This window comes from Bos mutus, chromosome 6 (genome assembly GCF_027580195.1).
Source record: "Bos mutus isolate GX-2022 chromosome 6, NWIPB_WYAK_1.1, whole genome shotgun sequence".
Taxonomy (NCBI): domain Eukaryota; kingdom Metazoa; phylum Chordata; class Mammalia; order Artiodactyla; family Bovidae; genus Bos; species Bos mutus.
The window spans coordinates 86,340,578-86,368,042 of NC_091622.1; the positions used below are offsets into that span (position 1 = coordinate 86,340,578).

Below are 27,465 nucleotides of genomic sequence, written 5' to 3' on the forward strand. Positions count from 1 at the left end.
CCAGTTGAAGGTCAGGGGAGGAGGAGAAAGGAACTCAGAGTTTGAACTTGCAACCAGGGAGATGCTAGGAAACCCACCGTAGAAAAGGGTGGTGGGGTTTACAGAAACAGCAGTTCTGATTTCTGCCCCTTTCGTGCTTGCTGTGAAGGCAATGGCACCCCACTCCAGTACTCGTGCCTGGAAAATCCCATGGACGGAGGAGCCTGGTAGGCTGCAGTCCATGGGGTCGCTAGGAGTCGGACACGACTGAGCGACTTCACTTTCACTTTTCACTTTCACTCAATGGAGAAGGAAATGGCAACCCACTCCAGTGTTCTTGCCTGGAGAATCCCAGGGACGGGGGAGCCTGTTGGGCTGCTGTCTCTGGGGTCACACAGAGTCGTACACGACTGAAGCAACTTAGCAGCAGCAGCAGCAGTGACCATCTTTGAAGATGTGTTTCACTAGGTTTTTGGTTTTGGGTTGTGTTTTCTTTTTTGGGGGGGCCATACTGTGTGGCTTGTCAGATCTGAGTTTCCCCACCAGGGATTGAACCCCAGGCCCTTTGTCATGAAAGTTTGGAGTCCTAACCACTGGCCCTCCAAGGATGTCCTTACTAGGAGACTTTTAGATTATTTATCACTGGCCAATACTCTTTTAGAATTGTGCTTTGTCATCACCTTATCACCTTAGTTTAGGGGACCCATTTAAATTTACCTTTGGGGTACAGAGTGGCAGCTCTCTTTAGAGAGCTAATGAATTTAGAGCATTTTCATCTTGATTCACCTTCCAGCCTATGTTCTAGATGTGGACTTATTCTTGATTGGGAATATTTATTTGGTCATTTACTGTATGGTTCTTCCATACATTTTTTGGCCTTTAAAAGGACAAAAGGAAATCCAAGTATAACTTTCAAAGTCCTTTCACTGTAGCTTTTCATAGTCACAATTTTCAAAAGACCATAGGAAATGAAATCTTTTAAGAACCTGACAGCTACCTTCAGATTTTTTAGTTAACATAGACATTCAGAAAACTTCTGTAGTATCCACTAATTAATTACAACATTCTTCAAATGCAGACAGCCCTTACCACTTAAAAAAAGGGGGGGTGGGTGTTGGTTGCTGTTTATCCTGAACTCCTTAAAGATGGCTCATTAGTTATTTCATTGATATATGATACTGCATTTATAATAGACTAAAGTATATGCTGACTCCTGAAGTTATTAACAGAAAGAATCAAGGTGGGAAAAGAATAAAAACTTAGAAATTCTGTTGTATTTTGGAGTTCTGGGGACTTGGAGGAGATTTTAAAAGGCACAGATTTCAAAAAACTTTGACCATCTGCTTTAATTATAAAATAGAGGTTTTTTTCCCCTCAACAAGAAGAGCTTGAGACTTGTGAACATTCACACTTGTTTGCAAATGGTGGTATGTAGAATATGTTCACAATCAAACTCTTCTTCTCATCACCAAATCTGGCCATTTTCCTGACCTTGCTGTCAATTACCATCTTTCTCCCTTCCTTCAGAATTGGAACCTTAAAGTCATCTTTGATTATGCATTCTCTCTTCCCTTCTGCCTGCAGTGGGAGGGGAAGAGATTAATTTAACAGATTAACTAAGTCTGTTAAATGATACCTGTCATATTACTTGTGTTTGTCTCCTTTCTGGTCTTACTGCCATTGTTTTTGTTCAGATTCTTTTTTTCTCTTGCTTGTACTGTTATCTGGGGTTACTGCTTATAACTGGGTATAGGGAAATGTGTCCTAAACTCTGCCTTCCAATTAGTCTTATCATTCCTGGCTGACATCCTCATGTGGAAATGGTCAGTGGCACATCAGTGCATTTCAGATCATATCCAACCCCCCTGGGCCTGGCATTCAGGGCCCATTGGACAGTGCCCTGAAGTTGAGGAAGCAGCATCTTATGCTGCTGCATTTCCCTTTATCTGCATTAGATTTCAGAAGCTTCTTACCATTTCTTAAATTTGCCGAGTTCTTCCCTCTGTTTTTGTCTTTGTCCTGAACATTCTCTCCACTTGGAATACTCTCCTTCTTCCTGAGACTGTGTCAAAATTCTGCTGGTTGTTCAAGGTCCACATTCTCCTTGAAACCTTTCCAACCTGAGATACCCTCTACTGACCTTGAACTCTGCAGGCACCTTTTTTTGTACCACTTCCTATGACCTTGTCTCATTCAGTTTTGTATTGTTGTGTGGGGGTACATCTTACTGTAGTCTGTGGTCTACAATAGAGATAGGACCCATAGCCTTAAGCAGGACCCATATTGAATTGACTTAGGTATCTTCTATTGCAGGGTTGGACAGTTAAGGCCCATGGACCCAATCTGATATACTGCATGGTTTTGTGAATAAAGTTTTATTAAAACACAGCCACGCTCTTTAGTTTATGTATTGTCTATGGCTGCTTTCGTGCTTCAGTGATAAGAGTTCAATAGTTGCAACAGAGATTGTATGGCCTATAAAGCCTAAAATATTTACTATGTTCCCCTTTACAGAAAAAATTTTCTGACCAATCACACTACAAAACTGACTCTGAAAATGGGGACTGGGTACCCCTGGGTACCCCTGAGACTCCTCCAAAGAGTTTGAAAGGTCTTTGGATTTTCCCTGTGTCATTTTCAACCAAAACAATATATCTCAAAAGATTGAACACAGAGTCAGACAAGAGAATCTATATGTAGAGTAAGCCATACATTCAAGAGATGTGTAAAAATGTGAAACAATGCCATTCTTTCATTTAGGAAAACGCAGTTATTTTTCATAAAATACATTACTTATGGCAACATGCAGTGGGTTTATTATATTATTGTAAATTAATAAACAGAAAATTTAAAAACCTTAGGTTTAATTCCTGACATGGTTAAGAGTGTTATCTTAATTTTAGGGTCTTCCTACCCTTCTTTCTTTGCTGCTCTCAGGACAACTAATAGTTAAGATGGGCTGGATTTGGCTACAGTGACAACTAACCCCAAATGTCTCTCAGTTAACACCATAGAAGTTTCTTTCTCACACTATTACATGTTTAATATGAGACTCCAGAGAGCTATGTTCATCATCCTTAGACATGATCCAGGCCAACTGTAGTCTTATCTCAGGTCATGCTTCCACAATCACTGTAGCATGAGGAAGAGTTAGAGTGACTCATGGGTTGCCTCAATAACTTGTGTCCAGAAATGACGTGTTACTTTCACTCATATTTCACTCACCAAAGTGAGTCATATGTCCACACCTAATTTCAAAGAATTGTTATCCTACCATGTGCATAGAGGGTGGAGATTAAGAAATCTTTGGTGAATAGCACCAATGACTCCCACCCAGTTGTAACAGAAATTGTGGGCTTGACTTGGAGTGTGTCCTTTTGGGCAGTGCTGAGAGTTATGTAAAACTATGCAAGGCCAGTGTGAAGGAAGTATTCACCTCTTGCACACCCTCATAGATGGAGGAGGAGAGCTTTTCTCATAGTGAGAAAGGACTGGGGTTATCAGTTCAAGGCCTCCCAAATAACTGCTGAGGCTGTGGTTTTACGGGAGACTTCTGAGATAGAAGGGATTCATTCAAAACTGATGGAGACTGTTTCATGCAGATAAGAGTAAACCACTTTTATTAGACCAAACAATGCCTGAATTTAATTCTTGGAGACCACTGAAGATCTAACTACTTGAATTAGTATGTCTGTCCACATGTGAATGAGAGAGACTGGAGGAAAAGCAAATGTAATATTCTAGCTGCAGATATCAATTCCAAAGTTAATAATGAAATTTCTTCTTGGCATCAAGCAGTAGAATTTTACTTTGATGAAAATCACTGGCAGAATCTTCAGAAATAATGGCCTTCTTTCTGTGGTAAACTGAATGAATGCTTATGGTGTTTAGCATTGTCCTGGTAATTTGGATCCCAACTCTATTCCTCTTACTGTGCCCCCCATCTCAGGAGCCCCTCATCCTTCCCTTGTCAGGCCAGAAGTCCCTGTCATCTCCTCCTTCTCCTTGTCCTTCATCCCCTTCTGCTATTTTCCTTCCTATTCATTCCTTCCTTTCCCTAACTCTCCATGACAACTTCTCTACTTTGGATCTGTATTATCTCTTGCATGAATTATTGTAATATCCTCCTCTTTTCCCAGCCTTCATTCTTACTCCTTGAAATCCATCCTTCACAACTGCCAGAAGGGCCTATCTAAGTCACAGATGCAAACATGTCACTCCCTCTGCTCAAAAACTTTAGTGCCCCCTGCCTGTCTTTTCAAGGCCAAGCTTCATAGCCTTGCCCATGTTGAGAAGGTCAAGCTCTCTAACCTAGAAGATGATGCTCCTTGCATTGGTCTCTGCTTAACGCTTCTTAATCATCTCTTGACGTTTCCGTTTTGATACTACAAGCTCCAGTAATATTTGGGGTCCTCATTTACTTAGGTTCCAGAATTTCAATCTCTGTATCCCTTATTCATGCTGTTGCAACTTCTCCCACGTGACTGAATACATTTAATTAATCCTTGGAGTTCTTATTTCCTCCAGGAGACTCTTTCATTTCTTTCCTTTCCTTCCCTCCCAGCCATGTGCCTCTCCATTTCTGCACTCATTCTCCCAGCCATTATTTTATCACCATACTATAGTACAAATATGCTTCCTTCATGGTTGGCAGAGTGCTCAAAGAGCCTGAACCACATCTCACTCATCTTTGAATCTTCTCTGCAAAGCACAGTGTTGCACACTTAGTAGATGTTTAGTAAGTGTTGTACTGGACTCATCTACCCACATCTTGTTGTGGGTACATTATTTGCAAATCATGTGTTATCAGTCACACTTGTATCTCCTTTGCCCCATTAGATTTGTATGGATAAGATGGGCTCTCATCATCTTTAAGAGCTTAGTCAATCTGAAAACAAGTAAGAAAGGAAATAGAATAACTGTACCATCTACTTAACTAGAATGCACAGAATCTATTTACCTGAGGCAGACTTTCTCTTTTTTCCATTTTAGTTTCTGACTTTTGGGTAGTCTTTTCAAATTCATCTACATTTCCTTATTTGTGTGACTTAGTTTTCTTTAACTTTTTTTTTTTCTTTTGATGAGGGGTGCTGTTAGTGTGTGTGCTGTTTCTAGAACATAAATGGGGATTCTTATTACCTAAATTGGTTCTTTTGGGAAAAAAACTGTGATTCGCTTCTAACTCAGTGGCTAGTGTATAATACCTGACACACAACACTTTGTGAATTATTTGTTGATTAATTGAACACTTAACCTGAAAATGGGAGAAAAGACTGAAACAAGAGATAATGTGCAAATCTAGAGCAAGGCACTGGCACCCCACTCCAGTACTCTTGCCTGGAAAGTCCCATGGATGGAGGAGCCTGGTAGGCTGCAGTCCATGGGGTCGCGAAGAGTCGGACACAACTGAGCGACTTCACTTTCACTTTTCACTTTCATGCATTGGAGAAGGAAATGGCAACCCACTCCAGTGTTCTGGCCTGGAGAATCCCAGGGACGGGGGAGCCTGGTGGGCTACAGTCCATGGGGTCGCAAAGAGTCAGACACGACTGAGGTTACATACTTATGCTGACATAGTGCTTTAGGGCTGTTCACAGCTGCTGCAGCTCTTTTTTTTCTGGGCATGTATGAATGCTGTCTTCCTCACCCATATGAAGTTAGGTGTGACCTGATTTGCTTTGGTCAATGGAGCACGAACAGACGTGATGGGTATCATTCCCAGGGAAAGCTATGAGAGTCAATACATGCTTTGGTCAATGGAGCATGAACAGACGTGATGGGTATCATTCCCAGGGAAAGCTATGAGAGTCAGTACGTGTTTTATGAGTTTCTTTTCTCTCAAACAAGCAGTGTCTTGTGAGGACTGCTCTGTGCCTAAGGACAGAGATGTAGAACAGAAACCCCAGAAAATCTATGTGGACATTATTATTTTAAGGGAGAAATAAATGACCTTTGTTTTAAGACATGAGAATCTGAGGTTGTTCTTTTGCTCTGACCTTACCTGTCTGGCGGGGAGTGTTTGAGATCACATGGTAAGTGGGGGACCAGGGTTTGAACTCAGGTGTGTGGACTCCGGATGACATAATTCTTTTCTATTTCCCTCTCTGCTTGTCATTCTCTGTGCCCTCAGATCTCTCTGCTTTTAGCCACAGATAGTGTTCTTGTTGGCTAATAAGAGATGTGGACACTGATGATTCGGTTTTGTTGTTTCAAATCAGAAAATGAAATTCCTGGTGTTTCTCAATGAGGGGCAACAAGGCAGCATTCAAAAGTATAATTTTCTGGGATGGTTCTATTTTCTCAGGCCCATTCTTATCAACTCCAGGAAGCAGCTGGGGCACACAGACTATTCTGGGCCATGGTCAGCTTTTGCCTCAGAAAAGAGCCATACACTATGATGGGTTCTGCAAGTAGTAACCATGGTTACAAATCAAAGAACAGTCTCGTTAGGTGTATATAGTGGAGAGACTAATATCAGCATCCTTTTTGAGGAGAAAGAGCAGGAGAAATCCAATTATAATGACAAAATTTTCCCTTAATAAAAATCTTCCTTTAAAAATCGATTCTTTTAGCATGTTCCTAAGCTGGGGTCTGGATTTTAGGAATTGCTGTGTCAAGATTGAATCATTTCCCCAGTTTCCAAAAGACAGCTTTGAGTAATTTCTATCTGTGTTTCTAGGAAAGTGCCTCGAGCCTATAAGAAAGTGGCATATCCTTTTAACCATCTAGGGGCTTAGGCTGTGTAGGTTGTTATGATAATTCATAATAATTTTGGTGATAGCTGTGACTATTGTCTTTGTAAGAATAATTGTTATCATCTTGGATTGAGAGTGTCCCATTCCCTTTGGTACTTCACTGGTAGCTCAGATGGTAAAGCATCCGTCTGCAATGCAGGAGACTCGGATTCAATCCTTGGGTTGGGAAGATCCCCTGGAGAAGGGAATGGCAACCCATTCCAGTATTCTTGCTAGAGAATTCCATGGACAGAGGAGCCTGGCAGGCTACAGTCAGTGGGGTTGCAAAGAGTCGGACATGACTGAACGACTAACACTTCCTCTTTCAGTTCAGTCGCTCAGTCATGTCCGGCTCTTTGTGACCCCATGAATCGCAGCACGCCAGGCCTCCCTGTCCATCACCAACTCCCGGAGGTTACTCAGACTCACGTCCACTGAGTCAGTGATGCTATCCAGCCATCTCATCCTCTGTCGTCCCCTTCTCCTCCTGCCCCCAGTCCCTCCCAGCATCAGAGTCTTTTCCAATGAGTCAACTCTTCGCATGAGGTGGCCAAAGTACTGGAGTTTCAGCTTTAGCATCATTCCTTCCAAAGAAATCCCAGGGCTGATCTCCTTCAGAATGGACTGGCTGGATCTCCTTGCAGTCCAAGGGACTCTCAAGAGTCTTCTCCAACACCACAGTTCAAAAGCATCAAATCTTCGGTGCTCAGCCTTCTTCACAGTCCAACTCTCACATCCATACATGACCACAGGAAAAACCATAGCCTTGACTAGACGGACCTTTGTTGGCAAAGTAACATCTCTGCTTTTGAATATGCTATCTATGTTGGTCATAACTTTCCTTCCAAGAAGTAAGCGTCTTTTAATTTCCCGGCTGCAGTCACCATCTGCAGTGATTTTGGAGCCCCAAAAAATAAAGTCTGACACTGTTTCCACTGTTTCCCCATCTATTTCCCATGAAGTGATGGGACCAGATGCGATCAATGCAAAGAAATAGAGGAAAACAACAGAATGGGAAAGACTAGAGATCTCTTCAAGAAAATTAGAGATACCAAGGGAACATTTCATGCAAAGATGGGCTCGATAAAGGACAGAAATGGTATGGACCTAACACTTCCCCTTTAGTGGTGATAATTTTGTTATGTTCAGTTGCAGTGAAACAGTTTTGGGGTATTATATTATTTTTTTTCAAATGGTCAATTCACTCATTCACTTAAATAGTTTTAAGTACCTCTCTTGGCTGGGGCTCAGCTAGTCCTGGGAAAATATATTGAACAATGCAGACACCTACTTCACAGACCTACTCACTAGACCTGCTTTTGCCAAGCAGAGAGTGATGTTGGTGCTAAGCTGGTTCTCTTGAATAGAGTTGGAAATGCTTGTGGAGAAGGGTGGATCATATCTGAAAGCAGAGAATGGGAACCTAGAAATCTTTGGGGACGTGATCAGATAATGAGGAATCTTCCTCAGCCATCAGGGTATGGATGAGAGGAATCAGAGAAAGGGCAATGTAGTTGTTTCATGAGATGGGCTTAATACAAACATGCAGAGGAAGGTAGACTTTGCTGCTTCAAAGAACAGAACCAGAAACATTTTAGGGAATAAGATATTACTTGGACTCCTGGGAGAGATTGAAGGCAAAAGGAAAAGGAAGCAGTAGAGGATGAGATGTTTAGATAGCATCACCAACCTGATATGAATGGGTCGGACAGGAATTTGAGCAAACTCCAGGAGATAGTGAAGGACAGAGGAGCCTGGGATGCTGCAGTCTTTGGGGTTGCAAAGAGTAGGACATGACTTAGCGACTGAACAACAACAGTGTTTTAGATTGTTGTTTTAGCATTTGAGTGTAGTTTTTATCTTCATGATTCAATGATTCATGAAAGTCAGTGATTTTTAAGAAGGATTGATAACTTGATGCAGGTTCAGTCCCTGTTGTCAAGGATAGAGGCCCGTCCCTCTTGTATGAGGATACAGGGTTTTCTCATTAAGGGACCTTCATTTACCAGCTTCTTGGGAGGGAATGAAGGCTGCAGGGATCAACTCCCCGGTGTTAGGACCCATAAAGGATAAAGCAAGGGCTTTACCCTTATGAAAATGCTTAGTTAAGTCTGGGGACATTTGAGACTGTACATTATCTCTAGGAAGTTCTGTGTGTTTAAATGAAATCCAGCTGTTTCTTAGCATGTGTGTGCTTTGGTTGGCACATACTGTCTCTTGGTCCATCCAGATACTACTACTAACCTGAGAAATCAGACGTTTTAGTGAATGTAAGAATGAGTTTTGTTACAATAGAATAGATCGCTTCATTAAGTGCCAAGTTCCCTGTCATCAGAAGTATATAAACAGACCTTAGGATATTAGGTATGTGTTGTTATAGGGAAAAAAGACATGGAAGACATTTCTCCCAGACATGGGAGAGAAGTTGGTTTATGTTCTCCGTGTCCTTTACCTCTGTGATTTCTCTGAGTTGCATCTCTAATAACATAGCCAGCATTGCAGAGTATCTATCCTGTGGGGCATTTAACCTTATTGTGCTTTCTGTGTTATTTCCCTGTAAGAGACATGTATAACAGTGAGAAATTTCCAGTGGTACTCTGTTGGAACAATTTCTGAAGCTAACTTTTTGATACTGATTCAAGTTATTACTGACATGAGGGTTTTTTTTTTTTTTTTCCTCATTCTCTGCTTTTTTCCCCTTTTTATCTTGGTTCAGCAGAAAGTAGATTTTCTAGAAAGTACCTTTGCCCCCTGATTTAAGCAATCTTTAAACATCTTAACTAGACCCAGTGAAGTATTCTTAGAGTCTCTGCATCTTTTTGTTGTTGGTGGTCAAGGCTGCATATAACAAAGTGACTTAGCACAGCACACTATACAGCAAGGCTTCATATATTTTCTTACTGTCTGTTTTCCTACCCAAATCACCCTCCATACCACTTCAGGAAGAAACAGAGAAAGGCATATATTACCCTCAATTCAGAATGACAGGTGCTAGATGGAACCTATGGTTCCCAGGAGACCAAGGTGTCCTTTGAAAGCATTAGTGGTTACCTAAAGAACTTCCTTTCAGCATGATGGGACACAGCTAAGTAAGTTAGGTACATGTTGCATAAGTTTCTCAAGTAAATAATTACTAACGGCCTCTGCACTCAGGGAGACATCATAACACTTTTGCTGCTGCTGCTGCTGCGTCACTTCAGTTGTGTCTGACTCTGTGTGACCCCACAGACGGAGTGCTCTAACTTTGGTTTACCAGGAGTCATTGCATACCCTCTGTGTGATGAGTGACACCTATGTTTGGGCCTCAGTCCTCATCTCTTGAATCAACTCAGATGCTTTTTAACCTCCAGCTACAACCTCTTAGTTCTCTGGACACCCCGCCTTAGGCTGGAAGATGACAAATGGTTAGGGTCCTAACCCTGGCAATTGTAGTTCATGTTCTAAGGATCTTGATTTCATAGGGGATTTATGCTTATGATTATAGGACAAAAGGAAAGAGGAGAAACTAACATTTATTGAACATCTGTGTAGACACTTGCTCATGCATTTCCTTGCTTAATCCTTTTTTTTTAATGGGAGTATAATTGCTTTACAATGCTGTGTTAGTTTTCTGCTGTACACTTAATCCTTACAGCAATTCTATAAGGGATTATTATTTCATTTTGTAATCTTTTCTTACTCTACCTTTGACTTCTTTTCATCATGTCAGGCCGATGTAAGTTATTTCTTGGATTCCTTTTATATGTCTCCTCATGGATCCATTGGGCTTATCTGAGAGAGATGAGGTGTGAGTTACCACTCTGTACACCTCACCCACCAGCCAGAAAAATCATGGCCATGGCAGTTCGTATCACACAGGTCTGTGTCATGGAGTTGAAGACTCTCAGCCTTGGGATTTCTTAGAACAAGATCCTAGATGAGATTTAGGAGTGAAAAGTATCAACTGGGCATCCAATTCAACTTGAGCTTTCCAATACGAAGGAAATCCTAAGCCTGTGTTACTTCTGACCAGAATTCCCCAGAATAACCCTGGGATCTCTTGAGGCCTCAAAGCTATTTCATCATTTGGAACCTAAGTGACATCAGATGTCACTTTGGTTAAATTGTATAATAAACTCTCCAAGGCAGAGAAAATGAGTATACAAGCCAGCATACACTGGGAAGGTTGTTGGCTTGGACCTGTTACCGAGTTCAAGTTAATATTGCTTGGTGCACGACAGACTGATAAATTGAGAGACAAGGAACTGGGGCAAGGGAAAGCAACTTTATTCAGAAAGCCAGCTAACCAAGAAGATGGCAGACTAGTCTTCCAAAAAACCGTCTTGTGTGCTAAGTCACTTCAGTCATGTCTGACCCTTTGTGACCCCATGGACTACAGCCCACCAGGCTCCTCTGTCCATGATATTCTCCAGGCAAGAATACTAGAGTGGGTTGCCTTTTCCTTCTTGCGGAGATCCCAACCCAGGGATCAAACCTGCATCTCTTAGGTCTCTTGCATTGACAGGCACGTTCTTTACCACTAGTGCCACCTGAAAACCTGAGTTAGAATTCAGGCTTCTTTTATACTAAAGGAGGAGACTGTGTGGCGGGTTTTTTGCCCACCAGACCCCGGATAGAATGTGATAATCTTTTGTTCTTACAGCTATCCATGGAGGATCTGGTCATGATGTCCCTGTAAACCTTCAACAAGACAAATGTTATTTTTTGTTCTGAAAATTTTATCTCTATATGAATGAAAAGCATTACGTTTCTGAAGGTCCAGCCTGGGGGGGCAGAACTTTGCCATGGCTATTACGTATATTTCAGGATATAGGTAGCATTCTTTTACTGTTTGACTAGACAAAAGTGCAGAGCCGGCATGACTAAGCACAAACAACAGAGCACGAAAGATTAGAGCTAAAGGAATAGATCCAATGTGGAGTCAGATTTGTTCTCCTCTGTTACACCCTGTGCTTTGCTCTCACGTAGACACTTGGAGCCATGTATGTGATAGGGGCATGATGGGTCCCAAAGTCCTTGTTCCTTTCTTTCCTGGAGGCTGCTCCCTGACTTGAGTATGACCTGTGAGCACCGATTGCCCAATGTGTATCACCTAGTTGGATGTGTATCAGTAAGACCATGAGGAGTTACTGCACGAGGCTTTTCTCCAGGTCACGTTTTGTGAGCCATAAATCAAGAGTGGTTAGGAGGAGCTGTGTTTGTAGCTGGAGGCCCAGATAATGAGTCTGTTACTCTTTTAAAGTTTTATATCTGTATCTATGTCTATATATAATACTAATAAACTATATCTATATCAACATTGATATTGACATCCGTATCTATATATTTGTTTGTCTGCAGATGTAAGACTGTGTTAAATGGCTTGCTTTTCTGCACATACTTTTTTTCTTCATAGACATTTTGGATATAAGGCCTTTTGTTGACTAAAGCTATAGATATGAATCTTTGATAATTCAGATAGAGCCTCCAGGAAAAATTTCCCTTGTCATCATTTTTAAAAATAATGTAAATATCACTCCATGGAGCATCTTAAAGCTACTTAAAAATGGATTTAGGGACTTCCCTGGCAGTCCAGTGGTTAAGACTCTGTGCTTCCAATGCAGGGGGTTGCAGGTTTGATCTCTGGTCAGGGAACTAAGATCCCATATGCCTTGCGACATGGCCAAAAAATAAAGAAAAAAAATTGATTTTAAACTTTTCATGATCTCCATGTTTATATTAGAAATTTGATTTAATTAGAACTCCCAAGATTGTCTACTAATCAATAGACAACTTAATCTCAGGTATTTCAAAATAATAAAAGTAGATTTAATTAACACTATCATATGATGCATAAACATATGTATTAAGATTTTTTATTAAAGTATTATATGTAAATAATCATGAAATTGAAGTAAACAGAGGACTTCTAATGAGAAACAAGCTCCTTTGTATTATCTTCCCTATTTACAGACCCTGTCCTTGGAGCAGTCACTTTTAATGCTTTTAATTGTTTCTATTTTCTTTTAGCTTTGTCATGGTTATCTTCTTATCTTTATATAATAAGTTTATCTTGCTATTTCTGATTTATCAATCTTAGATATTTCCTATTAATTTTTATTTTTTCAAAAGATCTTGTGCTTCCCAGGTGGCTCAGTAGTAAAGAATCCTCTTGCCAGTGCAGGAGAAGCAAGAGATATGAGTGTGATCCCTGGGTCAGGATGATCCCTTGAAGAAAGGAATGGCAACCCACTCCATAATTCTTGCCTGGAAAGTTCCATGGACAGAGGAGCCTGGCAGGCTAGAGTCCTTGGGGTTGCCGAGAGTCAGATAACGACTGAGTGACTAAGCAGCAGTTTGTCAGTAAAGAATATTAGAATATTAGTTTCCTGCTCTTCCTTGGCCCTCTCCTCACTTTTACTTCCATATTTCTGTCATTAGTACTTCTATTTATTGTCAATATGTGAAGGTCGCTCAGGCATGTCTGACTCTGTGAATCCATGGGCTGTAGCCCGCCAGGCAGCTACGTCCATGGGATTTTCCAGGCAAGAACACTGGAGTGGGTTGCCATTCCCTTCTCCAGGGGATCTTCCTGACCCAGGGATCAAACTGGGTCTCCTGCATTGCAGGCAGACTCTTTACCATCTGAGCCACCAGGGAAGCCCCTTTATTGTCAATATTGGTTAGATTTACATCCTTGTCTTTATCTATAAATACATTTGTTCTTTTTCTGTCAGTTGATGTTAAAGTCAGAAATTCATAAATAGTATTTACATTATTATGACAATAGGAATGTACTTTAAAGCTATGACATGGTTTATAATTACATTTTCTTTCTTGTACAGTTTTTTTTTTTTTTAACCTGCAGTTTTAAATTGTATATTTTCAAATTGCCTGTTGTTACTGTATCCCCAAGCTCTTTCAATAGCTGAAGGGCCCAGATAAACCCTATGGCTGCTTTATTCTCACTGCTCTCTCCTTGTCGTCTCCTCTCTTCCCTCCTCTATTTTCCTGCGTCTTAAGATACCGCTGCCCTGAGACCTGCTGCACAGCTTCTGTTCTAGCATTTACTCTCAATCCTCTCCTAAATTGGAGACCATCCATCTCTTTTTCTTTGTTTTTTCATTTTGCCAAATCACATTTCAGATTACTTTGTATGAAAGGGCATATAAAGGTTGACATTTTGTTTGGTTTTCTTTTCTTTTTTTTTTTCTGGTTGAAAGTTTCCTTATTGTTTTTTCACATTTGATTGATAGTTGAGATGAGTATACAGTTCAAGGTTGAAAATACTATTTCTTCCAGAACTCTGAAAGCATAGTTTCATTCTCTTCTTCTGTTTTTGTGTTGCTTAAGAGAATTCCAAGTGCAGTTCTTACTGCTTTTCTCTCTAGATAGAAAATTTTAGGGTATTCTCTTCACTTTCAGTGTTGTGAAGTTTCCTAATGATTTATTTACACACAGTGGTGGATTATGTGTATGTGGCTTGTTTTGTTTACTTCCTCTAGAGACCTTTGTAATTGAAGAAATGTGTCCTTAATTTAGCTGTAGGATATTCTCTGTAATAGCATTCTCTTTTTCATTTTCCTTGTTCCAGCTTAGTAGGACTCTTAGTATGTCTTTCTAATTGGCCTTCATGGACTGATACTCTGTACTCTCATGTTTTCTGCATCTTTGCCCCCTTGACCATTACTTTTTCAGAAGATACACTTGATTTTATTTTCTAACCCATATGCTATGCTAAGTCTCTTCAGTTGTGTCTGACTCTCTGCGACCCCATGGACGGTAGCCCACCAGGCTCTTCTGTCCATGGGATTCTCCAGGCAAGAATACTGGAGTGGGTTGCCATGTCCTTCTTTAGGGTATATTCCTGACCCAGGGGTCGAACCCACATCTCTCGTATCTCTTGCATTGGTAGGGGGATTCTTTACCACTGTGCCCCCTGGGAAGCCCATATACATTTATTACTATCACATGTAGTCTTGAAAATTATTATAACTGTAAAGCATTTTCCTTTTCTATTTTTTATAGCATTCTGTCCACATTTTATGGATACAGTATCGTCTCAAATCTCTTGCAAAATAGTAAGAATCTATATTTAAGTTTTCTAAATTATAATTCTTTTATTGAAGTTGTGTTTTGGTTGTGTGTGTGTTTAGTCTTGGGCTTCCTCTCATATATCTGATATTTCTCAATTGTTCATTTGTATTCAAGTAAGAGGATTTGTATTCAAGTAAATCAATACTAAAGGAAGTCAGTCCTGAATACTCACTGGAAGGACTGATGCTAAAGGTGAAGCTCCAGTACTTTGGCCATCTGATGCAAAGAACTGACTCATTAGAAAAGACCCTGATGCTGGGAAAGATTGAAGGCAGGAGGAGAAGGGGATGACAGAAGATGAGATGGTTGGATGGCTTCACCGACTTGATGGACACGAGTTGAGCAAGCTCCAGGAGATGGTGAAGGACAGGAAGGCCTGGCCTGCTGCAGTCCATGGGGTAGCACAGAATCGGAGACAACTGAGCGACTGAACTGAACTGAAAGAGGGTTTGTTTTAGAGTGAGTAGGAAATGTCATCCTGTCATCCTGAATGCTAGAAATCAGAAGATTTTGCTATGAGGTCCAAACTCCTGCTCTGATTGTCTGGTCTTTTCTAAATCCCACTTCAGCAATGAACCCTGTGGTGTAAATGCCTCAGCTGCTGGGTGTGCACCCACTGGGATGGTTGCAAACTTTTGGTGCAGTGACTTTCCATGAACTCATCCCTTTCTGCTTGCATCTTACTTGGGCCTCCATTGGACTTGGCCTCTTCCAGTGTGGCGCTTCTTCAGTGTTTTTCATGGAAGATCTCTTTTTTGACTCCATGACTTCCTGCACATATTTCACACTGTAGTTTCTATGTAGCACAAATAGTATCAAGTTCTAATACTCTTTTTTTTTTCATTCCCTCCCTCTTGATCCACTCTCAGGTTCTAATACACTTACCTATTCTTTTGCTCCTAGAAAGTTTTTGAAGTCTCTTGTCTCTGTTGGTTGTCTATTAATTTTTTTAATTGATGTGATTTTATAATTTTTTGTTTTTAATCTGTTATTTTAAAACTATCTAGGAAGGGAGAAGGATAAATGCATTTACCAAGTCATATACTAAGTTGAATTGGTAGCTTTCTTAAATTGTTTTAAATTTAGACACTTCATCAATTCAGAGAACTTCTCCATTAATTAGTGAAATTTTTACTATGTCTTGGATCCAGTATCAACATACAGATATAAGGGAGTCCAAATTAGGAAATCTGACACTGTTACATGTGCTTGGAATACTGTGGCTGTGGGGACCTATCACAGGTTCTCAACCTGATGAGAGAGTATTTAGTAAAATCACTTTGGGTCATGAAGATAGTGAGATGTTCCTTTCCTTGATTCTTAATCTTCCCTTGATCTTTCTAACTCACCCTATTACTAAGTAGCATAGTCTTGCTGACATCACTGTTCTTTTCTTTTTCTACTTTCATGAAATAAGGTGATGAATTATTTTCTGTGCTTCCACCTATATTCTTTGTACAGGGTAACTTTTGGTTCACCGTTTTATGTTTGTGTGTGTGCATGCACACAAGGGCAGGTGACACAAAGACTTACAAACACTATATGTAATCACAGGGACCACAGATGCCCTGAAGTCCTTTATGGAGTCTTTCCTATTTTAGTAAGTTTTTTAGTCCTTGTTTGTTTCTGAATGTTTCTGCAACTGATTAGAGATTTTTCAAATGTCACGTGTATATTGTGTGTGCACAGAAAGAGAATGAAATGCCTTTAAAAAATTTAACTACGTATTTTAGATCATAAAGTGAAGTTGCTCAGTCGTGTCTGACTCTTTGAGAACTCATGGACTGTAGCCTGCCAGGCTTCTCCGTCCATGGGATTTTTCAGGCAAGAATACTGGAGTGGGTTGCCATTTCTTTATTCAGGGGATCTTCCTGACCCAGAGATCAAACCCGGGTCTCCTGCACTGCAGGAGGACTCTTTACCTTCTGAGCCACCAGGAAAGCCATTTTAGATCATAATAAATATTTAATTTTTATTTTAGATCATAATAAAAATGAAATATCCAGTGCAATATCATTGGATTGGGAATGGGAGTCACTCTGGTGAGAGGATTTTGCTTTTGCTGGTTGAAATTTAAAAAGACTTAGAAGAAATGAAGGCTGTGTATTCAACATTGAGATGTTGAAGCCCTAACACTGAATCTTGGGAAAAGCCAACAGAGTAGTTCAGAAAATTCAAAAACACAGAAAATAGGGTCAAAGAAGTTGAGGGTGGGTAGATTATCAAGGGGCATGTAGACAGCAGAGATCTCAAAAAGATAGAGAATGGTCTTTAAAACAGAGAATAGTCTTTGTGTTTGCACTGCCTTGGCCTCTGCTTTCTTCCATTTCTGTCTGCAAGGATGTCTTCTCCCTCATCCTTGCCCCACACATTAGGGATGACTTCAGCTTTTGGCTAGAACTTGACTCACGTACTTCCATAGTTATCTGGATCTTTTGATGTCTTCTTCCTTCCTCTGAATTTGCTTTAGCTTTCCAAACCAACCTCATTCTTTATCTCTGTTCCCCAGACTTTTCTCTACCCAAGGCTGTCCTTTCCTTGCAGTGTGTTCTGACACCTTCCCTGTGTCTCTTCTCATTCTCACCTGATTCTTCCTGCACACAGTGTGTCTCTTTCTCACAGTTGTTGCTTCTTACCTCTCTTTCTACTGCGGACTGACAGGCGTTTAGCCAGTTCGGCAGTGTCTTTCCATTCCGTTAGTTCTGGGCCAGCTACAAACTTCTTCCTTATTTACTCTAAAGCTTTCCAAGTCTGAAGTTTCTTGGAGTCTGCACATTGCATCTCCCTCCATAGGAAATAGACTTTGAACAGTAGTGTTTATAGTAGTAACTCCAAATGGAAGTAAAGTGATACCCAGTTGCTGTTATTCATTCATTCACAAATATTTATTAAGTGCCACTGGTGCCAAGCTCTGGGGCTGTAGCTGTGAACAAGACAAACCAAAGGCCTTGGCTTTGTGTTCTTGGAGTTTACATGATATTAAATCATGAGCAAACAACAGAAATCCTCTAAATAAAACAAAATAATTAAAAGTTGTACAAGCGAAAATATCCAAACTGATTTTCTGTTAGTTATGAGATTCTTTCAAAGAGCTCTTACTGATAAAATTTTAAATGTTCTTTAGTCTCATATTTATATTTTAAATATTGCTGCATTTTATTTGGAGGTGGGCACTGAGAATGGGTTGGAGGTCTTGATGACATGCTTTTTTTTAAAATTACTTTTGGTGGGGACAGCTCTTGGTGGTCTTTTGCCATGGAAGACTAGGAAACTGATCTGACAGAATTCAAGCTTATCTCAGCCATTCCTTCTAGAAGGACTTTCTCAGTCACACTTGTTATATCTCAACAGATTTATTATCCCTGTCCTGTTATATTCCTGTTCTTAGTGGTTAAAATGGGAAGAAATTGCAAAATTTCTTGAAAGGTGGAAAACCAGTATGGAAATAGCGGAGAACTGGCTGTACGTTCATTGTGGAATCTTACAAACACTTGGCTATGACTGTGACTTAAGACATTCAGAAGTGTGTAGCATTATTGCTTTTATAATTACTTTGCTATTGCTTTTAGTATCCTTTCTCCTTTTTCACAGAGCTGTGGTTTCGGGCTACTATTCAATCACTGTGGCAAGCAGAGTAACTGAGTTGAATATTTTTCTCCTTTACTTTATGAAAATGAAAAAGTAAAGACATGCAGACTCCATCTTTGGGAGAAGCTAAATTGGAAACCAAGAACATTTTTGGCTTAAACCTCCTTGGTGATTTTATATTGCACCTAATTGCCATAGAAATAGGATATATCTTTTGTGGTTGTACATTATATTTTCTCTTCATTGAAAATGATGAAGTTTATATGTTTATTTATGTAAATAACAGAGAGAGACCAATCCCACCCCCCACACCCCTAGATTGTTATTAAGAGATCTGGATTTAAATTGACACTTGCTGTGTGATCATGAACTTGAAGTTCATTTTGTTTATGTGTAAGTGGTAATAATGATACTGATCTCAGAGTGTTTATCTGAGGATTAAGTAAGATAATGTAAATTAAACTACTTCAGTTCAGTTCAGTCTCTCAGTCGTGTCCGACTTTTTGCAACCCCATGAATCGCAGCACGCCAGGCCTCCCTGTCCATCACCAACTCCCGGAGTTCACTCAGACTCACGTCCATCGTGTCAGTGATGCCATCCAGCCATCTCATCCTCTGTCGTCCCCTTCTCCTCCTGCCCCAATCCCTCCCAGCATCAGAGTCTTTTCCAATGAGTCAACTCTTTGCATGAGGTGGCCAAAGTACTGGAGTTTCAGCTTCAGCATCATTCCTTCCAAAGAAAACCCAGGGCTGATCTCCTTCAGAATGGACTGGTTGGATCTCCTTGCAGTCCAAGGGACTCTCAAGAGTCCAGAAAGATTAGTTGACCCTTAATCTTAGATATACACATCTTAAAGTAGATTTGTTATGTCAACATAGGGGGAAAAAGTATCAGTGAGTCAGTGAGGTGTACAGAGAATATATCCTATAGTCTCATTATGAGGGTATGAGATGGGGAGGTCAGTTTATGTGTCTGTCATTGCATCACATACATATTTACATTTTTACTTAACATGTACACATGTAAGTATCATCATTTTTCTATGCTGTACATTCTCCTACCTCTTTTTATAGTATCTAACAGATAACAATTGCAAAGGACTTTATGAATTGCTACATGTGTGCTAAAGAATAACAATGATTTTCAAACTTTGTACAGAATGTAATTAATTTTTATAGAAGACAGTATGTACCTGCCAAGTGGGTACTTTGAAAATGAAATTGTTTTCGATTGTGTGAAACTGCTTGAAAATGTGCTCCTCCAAGCTTTCTTTTTCTTATGGCCAAAATACAATAATATGGAAATTATTATGATTATTCACTCAAGGCTGGTTCTTCTTTTTCTGTTGTAAAAATCAGATTTGAAAAACACAAAATTGCTTTAGACCAAGAGCAGTTATAAAACATTCGTTTGGCCTGTATATTAGAAAGAAAGGCCTACTGGTGGTGGGTGTTGTTCAGTAGCTGAGTTGTGTTCAACTCTTTGCAGTCCCGTGGACTACAGCACCCCAGGCTCCTCTGTCTTCCACTATCTCCCAGAGTTGGCTCAAATTCATGTCTGTTGAGTTGGTGATGCTATCCAACCACTGCATTCTCTGCTGCTCTGAGCAGATGCATCTTTACCTGCACAAGAAGCAGCACACTTTTGGGTACATTTCTATTTCACCTTTTTGATTCACAATGACATTTGCTTCTGCTACCCCCACTCCCTCAATATTGCAGTATATTGAGTTTACATTAATAGGGCAAAACTCTAGAAAACACTGACTTAGCCTGACAGTGTGTCTTATTGACTATTGGGTACAGATTATCCATGGTAGAACATTGTTAGGGACTCTTAGTGTAAGTTTCCCAGGTTTGCTAAAGTGCCACACGGAAATTTCTGATTCCCAGGTATAATCTGGTTTGTAATCTCTTGACCTTGCCTTCTTTGATTTGGGTGATGTGTTTCTGGAAAAGGCTGATTAAATAGTGAATTCCGATAACAAAGTTATTCATTGAATGTGTGTGTGCTAAAGTCACTTCAGTCATGTCTGATTCTTTGCAACCCCATGGACTGCAGCATGCTAGGCCTCCCTGTGCCTCACCATCTCCCAAAGTTTGCCCAAGTTCATGTCCATTGCATCGGTGATGTGATTCAACCTTCTCATCCTCCTCTATGAGATCCTTCTCCATTAGATCTTCCCAAATCAGGGATTGAACCCAGGTCTCCTGCATTGCAGGCAGATTCTTTACCATCTGAGCTACCAGGGAAGCCTATTGATTGTGTAGGTGAAGATTTAGAGGAAAGGCTGTGTACAGTCCTTTTTGTGTGTGTTTATGTGGCAAAGAAGCTAACTCCATGATTTACTTGAGATGTGACGGTTTTGAGCAATGGCTTGCAGGAGGACAAGGTTATCAGATCTGCCTCTTTTGCTACTTTAATTTATGTATGTTTCATGCAGTTCAGTTCCAACTAGGACACACCCTGTGGTTAAGAAACTGGTTTATTTAGAGTAGTGGTTCTCCAGCTTTCGCTTGCTTCAAAATCATTTCAAAGGTTTGGTAAAACCCACCTTGCTTGGCCCCATACCCAGCATTTGATATAATTGGTCTGGGGTGAGTCACAAGAATTTGCATTTCTAATACGTGCTCAGGTGATGCTGCTACTGCTGGTCTGGGGACCATACTTTGGGAACTACTGAGTTGGAACATTGGGAAGCCTTTGTCTTTGGTTCAGGGTGTTGTGGAGGGCAGAGGTGGAGAGTTTACTAGGGAGGGAGGTGGAAAAGGTGCAAGAATGCTGATCATCTTTGCTTAAGGTTTACCTAGAAGTGTTGACTTCTGAATTCTTTCAGTGTGTTACAAAGTTAAACATCAGTGAAACTGTTAATATTACTTTTATTAATGAGAATCAGATAAAGTTGGGAGGGACAATGGATGTGATTGTTTCTAACAGTGGCCTCTTCTTCCCCATCTGGTTCCTGCATCTTCCTTGTTCCTGTGCCTTTTCTATGTCCCCCCCCCCCCGGGAGTATAATACAAATACAGATAGTTATCCTGTAACTGTCTTTCAGAAACAAGAGAAATGTAGCAGTATATGAGCTTTCTTGGAAAAGTTGTAACATCAGTCAGGATTACCATTATAATGGAAACCTTACTTGTTTGCTTCAGATTTTGCCGTCTATGGGGTCGCACAGAGTTGGACACAACTGAAGTGACTTAGCAGCAGCAGCAACAGCAGCAGGACAGTGCTTGGGTGAAATGTACCTTCGCAGTATTTATGAAGAATTTCCAGTGTAAATCAATGAGTTTAGAATTTTGCCTAGAAGATTTAAATTACTTAGTGAAAAATTGCTTTCAAATTCATTTCAGTATTCATGCTTATATACAATTGATTTAATAATTAGAAATCAGTATACCTATTTATTTACATAAGCTGCTTTTAATTTAGGATTGCTAAGGCTTCATTGCTTTAAGAATATATAATTCAGTAAGTTAAGTCAGATAGAGAAGGAGAAATATCATATGACATCCCTCATATGTGGAGTCTAAAATGAAATGATACAAATGAACTTACTTAAAAAACAGAAAGAGACTTACAGACTTAGGAAACGAACTTATGGTTGCTGAGTGGGGAGGGATAGTTAGGGAGTTTGGGATGGTCATGTACACACGGCTATATTTAAAATGGATAACCAACAGGGACCTATTGTATAGCACATGGAACTCTGCTCAGTGTTATGTGCCAGCCTGGTCGGGAGAGGGGTTTGAGGGGAGAATGGATATGTGTATATGTGTGGCTGAGTCCCTTTGCTGTTCACCTGAAACTACCACAATATTGTCAACTGGCTATACTCCAATACAAAATAAGAAGTTTAAAGTTCAGGGGAAGAAAGAATAAATAGTTCAGTTGTTTTTTCTTTTGCTTATGTAGGTAGAATCTTCACCCATTTAGTTAAAAAAAAAAAAACTGGTTTTGTTTTTTAATGTAAAGTACAAAATTGTATGTACTCATCAATTCCTGTTAGTTTCTAGCCCAGCATTATTTGGGGGCATTCATGTTTGTGCCTGGCGTCTTTTGTATTGAAGACCGTAGAAACCTTGTATGCAGTTCAGAGAAGAAAATGTGGCTTTCAAAGAGGTTCTTTTAATTGTGCTTGTAAAGCAGTTTTTCAGATGTTACTTTCCTTTGAAAAATGCCCTATACTTAAATTTTCCTAGAATAAAGCATCCTACCAGGTAAAGGGTTTAAGAGATCTGGACCATGCTTACTCAATGAAATGCAGCAGAGTGGAAAATAATTCTGGTTTTGCCAGCTCTAGAAAATTGATCTAGTAATTAAAGACAATTATATTATTTAATGAGCAGCTGTTATATAGACATTAAATTATTAGGAGTAGATTTTAATCTTTGATAGAATTTTGTGTTGATGTTTTGGCCTGAAGAAATGGAAGTCTGTGATCTGAAGAATTATATGGAAGCAAGCATGAAGCTGTGTTCGAACTTGGGTGCTTGTTTTTCAACCCTTGTCCTTTTAGTGTGAAGACCAGACTGAGTCAGATCGCTGAGGATTAAATGGGGAACACATTACTCAGCACCTTGCAGGGGTGGGTCAAACACCCTGCCTTTGAAAAGTTATTCTTTTGCTTAGTAAGCCAAGAAATTTCAAGTTCACCTGCAAAATGAAAGCTCAGTATTTTGTTGATTAACCAGTCTATTTGAAAATGGTTCTCATCTAGATGACCCCCCCACCCCGTTCTTGTGTGATTGTATCTGAAGTCACTGGTTGGATTTTATCTACACTGGTTTATTTTATCTACAGCCAGTGGATTTTATCTACAGCACCCATACTGCTGTGGAGCTTGTTGCCCATGGAATATTCCTGATAAAATCTGTCCCTTGACTTGAATGAGAAGTTTGGCATATTAGGGAGGAAGATGGGGTATGCTTATTTTAATCTGGTAAATGAGAATGCAGGAAGTAAGGGGAGCTGTGATAACACTGAGGAAAAGTATAGGGTTCCTGGCTCAGATGCCCACTAAGGAGAAATATTCTTCATAAAATGTTAGCCAGAGAATGGAATACAGATGGTTTGGGGGGTTGATCAGAGCAGGTGGTGCCTAGGAAGGACTGCAGAGGCTGACGGAGAGGAGGTCCAGGCCTTTTGTCCTGGGGCCAGCTTTGCTGAAATAAGGAAGGAGCCCACATCTATAGGCAAAGAAATAGATAGATTAGGATGTGTGTAAAGGGCAGGCCAGAACCAGGAGTAAATTTATTTTTATGTGTATAAGTTTTACACCTTTCTTTCAAAGCTGAATTTATCTTGAAATAAAGCCAAGAAAGAAGACTTAAACAAGGTCTTTGAGATATTTTTTGTTTAACCATGTTAGTTCTCTCACCTTACTTTCCAACTCTGGAAAACTCTTTGGGAGAGTCCTAACACAGCTCAAGCACCATCACCATTCCATCATCATCTACTAGCATTCATGAAGTGTACAACCAGAAGCTTTGTGTTTTTGACAAGAAGTCTTGAATGACGGTCTCCTTCTGTTTTTACAGGTAGCCCAGCCATGACCCACAGGAATCTGACTTCTTCCAGCCTGAATGACATTTCTGATAAACCAGAGAAGGACCAGGTAAGCCAGGAATTCTTGCTTCTTTAAAGTGTAAGACAAAGTATATCTAGAAGATGCTGGGAAGAGATGAGAAATGGTGGTTTCCTAACTTAAATTGAACCAATATGTGTTGATGGCTTTTTTTTTTTCTCACTTCCTTGGAAAGAAGGGGAAGCAGTTTGTGAAGGGATTTGAAGTCCAGAAAATAAGAGTTAGCTTAGTCCAGAGATCTTCACTTGGGCAGTTTAAATGTTGAAACTATAGTTCTCTCAGCTTTAAGATAGTAATAATAACTCCTACCTCAGGTTTATTGTAGTGCTTCAATAAGGTAATTTATGAAAAAAGTGCTCTGGTGAACTGTGAAGGGCTAGGGAATGCTGTCTGTTGTGAACTTTGGGGGGATACTTCAGGCAAAGGTAATGATAGTCTTGTTAGCTGAGTATTTGCTTATTAAAATATATGGTAAGTAACCCGTTTGAAATGAAAAGCAATTAAGTTTTGAACCTCAGTATGTTTTCTTTTAAAAAGAATATAGTAGAAACTGGATCATTTTCCTAGTTGAGTGAGTATCTGGACTTGAACTAGTTAAAAATGTGACTAGGTATAATTTTGTACTTTGTTGTCGTTCAGTCGCTCAGTCGTGTGCAACTCTTTGCCACCCCATGGACTGCAGCACACCAGGCTTCTCTGTCCTTCACCATCTTCCAGAGCTTGCTCGAACTCATGTCCTCGAGTCGGTGATGCCATCCAACCATCTCATCTTCTGTCATTCCCTTCTCCTCCTGCCTTCAATCCCAGCATCAGGGTCTTTTCAGATGCGTCAGTTCACATCAGGTGGCCAAAGGATTGGAGCTTCAGCTTCAGCATCAGTCCTTCCAATGAGTATTCAGGACTGATTTCCTTTATGACTGGTTTGATCTCCTTGCAGTCCAAGGGACTCTCAAGAGGCTTCTCCAGCACCACAGTTGGAAGGCATCAATTCTTTGGCACTTTTGTACTTTGCATTAAAGAATAAAATGAGTTATGTGAGCTAATGGGTTGAAAATTCTACTTGAATAAATAAATAAATCTCAATTATATATTCCTAAGGCAATGACACCTTGTTTACAACCATGTTTCTCTTTAGACAGGTTTTCAGACCTTAGTGAATTCCCCAAAGTACTGGAAAGGTGAAACTATGTTCTTTCTTGTAAAGTGACATTGATTTCTTTATTCTCCTTCTAACCACCTTTGGAATAACCCTGTCCCCATTTTCTCCTAATTCAATACATTTTTCATATTATTGTTCTTATCTTTCCCCTCAGGTCAAAAGCTTATACTGGCTTCTATCAAGTTAAGTTCAGAATATGCCAACTTTGAAGATTCTCTGAAATCTGGTGTAATCTTTCTCATTTTAACTTACCTGTGTTTCCCAGAAGAGAGACTATGCTTTGGTTAGGCTTAATTACTGCACTGCCCCCCCCACCCCCGCCCCAGCATTGAGATTAATTCTTGACTTCTAAAGTTGCCACCTACTCTTAAATACTAATATGGATAGCTCTCCTTCCTACCATTGGCCTACCTCTTGAAATACCGTGGAGGATGATTGTCTAAACATTGAATGCATTGGTAGGATCATAACAGTACTGAAAGGGAAAACTCAGTCCACTAGGACTTGTTGAGAATTTTACTCAAAACTACTTTGTACATTTTGGCTCCAACGATTGACAAAGCAGCATTCTAATTATGAGATTTATTGGAGCCTTGATACAGGATAAGGAAGTTAGGAAAATCTGGGTTGACAATTTCTTAGGAAGACTTCTTTTACTCGAGACAGTTCTCTTGTCAGGCATTTGTCAATAGCTGCTGGTAAATGTTGAGAGAAATTTCTTACGTTCTTGGTTGTCTTCATATCTGAGCATATACAAAAGAAATTTGATGGGTTAAGATGTTTATTACATAAGATTTTGATTCCCATGTTAGAAGAAATAGGTTGGAACATTATGATTTAGTTGATTTAACTAAATAAAGCCTGTGTCGTCCTTAAAACCAGAATCTCTGATGCCTATCTCCAGTGTCTCCTATTCATCAAGGTTCATATGATGTTGAAACCAGGAAGATTTAATTCAGGAATTTTGTTCTTTTTGTTTTCAAAGCTAGAAAATGCAGGTGATGAGTATATCATTATAAAGAGCAACTGTCCATCTTCATTTATCTAATACAATAGCCATCGTTCATCCAATGAACCCTTCATCCCCTCAAAGAGAAAGAAACTTCATCTTTGCTTCCCACCAAAGAGTTTGAAGAGGCGCTTTGTAACTGACCCATGATCTCCTCTATAATCAAAAGTAGAGTACAAATGCAAACTAATATTTCCAGTTTATATACCTACAGTCTTATTAACTTCCAATACAAAAGCTCCTGGATCATTTTCTGGTGAGAAGAAGAAAATAGGCTTGCTAAGAAGATGAAACCCTGGCACACACACACACACAAAACCCTGCAATAAACTTGGGCTTTTTATTTTTTTAGCCTGCTTTTTCTCTGTTTGGGTAGGAAAAAAGGTTGCCAGGCTCAAATTTGTTTTGAAAAAGCTTTTATAATTAATTAGCCAATGTCCTGGAAATGATCTTGGCAGTAAAGTCAAACTTGTTCGGTATGCTTTTCCAAGTTGGCCCAAAAAACTTGCATCCAACTGGAACTGAAGTTTTCTGATGGACTGATTATTCTGCCTGGATACAATTTGAACAGTTGCGATGGTACCTCACAGCTTCCTGGAGCTATATAACTTCCCAGTAGCACAAGGAATGGATTTAATGTTCAGAGATAGGAAGAGAAGCAGAATTTCTCTTTCTGACAGCTACATAGTGACAAAATTTGAGGGCATATTTTTTATGAGATTCTGTTTTGGGAAAACAGAAGAAACAGATCTGTGGGCTGCACTTTTTCTGTCTGGCTCTGCCAAGCCTAGTACTTACGATTTCAGTAGCGGCTGCTTTATTGAGAAATAGCTCACAATAGTTAACGGCAGAAGAAAGAGCATCGCCAAAATTTAGATGATGCAACGCTTCAACAATATTCCAACTTGGATGTTATATTTATTAGGCAAAAAAAAGAAAACACCTGGGGAGAAGTAGATTAAAAAAATACATCTGGAGCTCATTGACTTGTAAATGTACATAAATAATCTCTATTTTGTTGCTATGGAGGATTTTTTTTCTTCATTATCCAGTTATCTTCCCCAATTACCTTAGACTGATTTGTTTTTCTACTACCTTTTGTTTCTTTTCTGTTTTTGAAAAAAAATAATAAATTCTGTGGGTGCTTATCAAATGCAATGGTTTAGTTATAATTTTCATGTGAGTATGGAATCATCTGTGAGAATAAGAAAATTCCTTCTTACTATTTTACCTTGTAGCTTTAACTCTCTGGAGGAAATACTGTGCTCAGTGGTACAATGACTTTTTAATTTATTTTTATTTTTTATTTCCTTTTGTGTTTTTTAGATTTTT

General features: G+C 39.7%; 1 protein-coding gene across 6 annotated transcripts in view; it reads left to right on the forward strand.

Moving 5' to 3' along the window:
- SLC4A4 (solute carrier family 4 member 4) overlaps positions 1-27,465 on the forward strand; it is a 362,219-nt gene that overhangs the window by 189,830 nt on the left and 144,924 nt on the right. For all 6 annotated transcript variants that reach the window (XM_070372496.1, XM_070372497.1, XM_070372498.1 and 3 more), the window contains one exon: positions 23,919-23,995. In XM_070372496.1, coding sequence (XP_070228597.1) covers positions 23,919-23,995 — 77 coding nt within the window. The remainder of the gene's footprint in view (positions 1-23,918; positions 23,996-27,465) is intronic.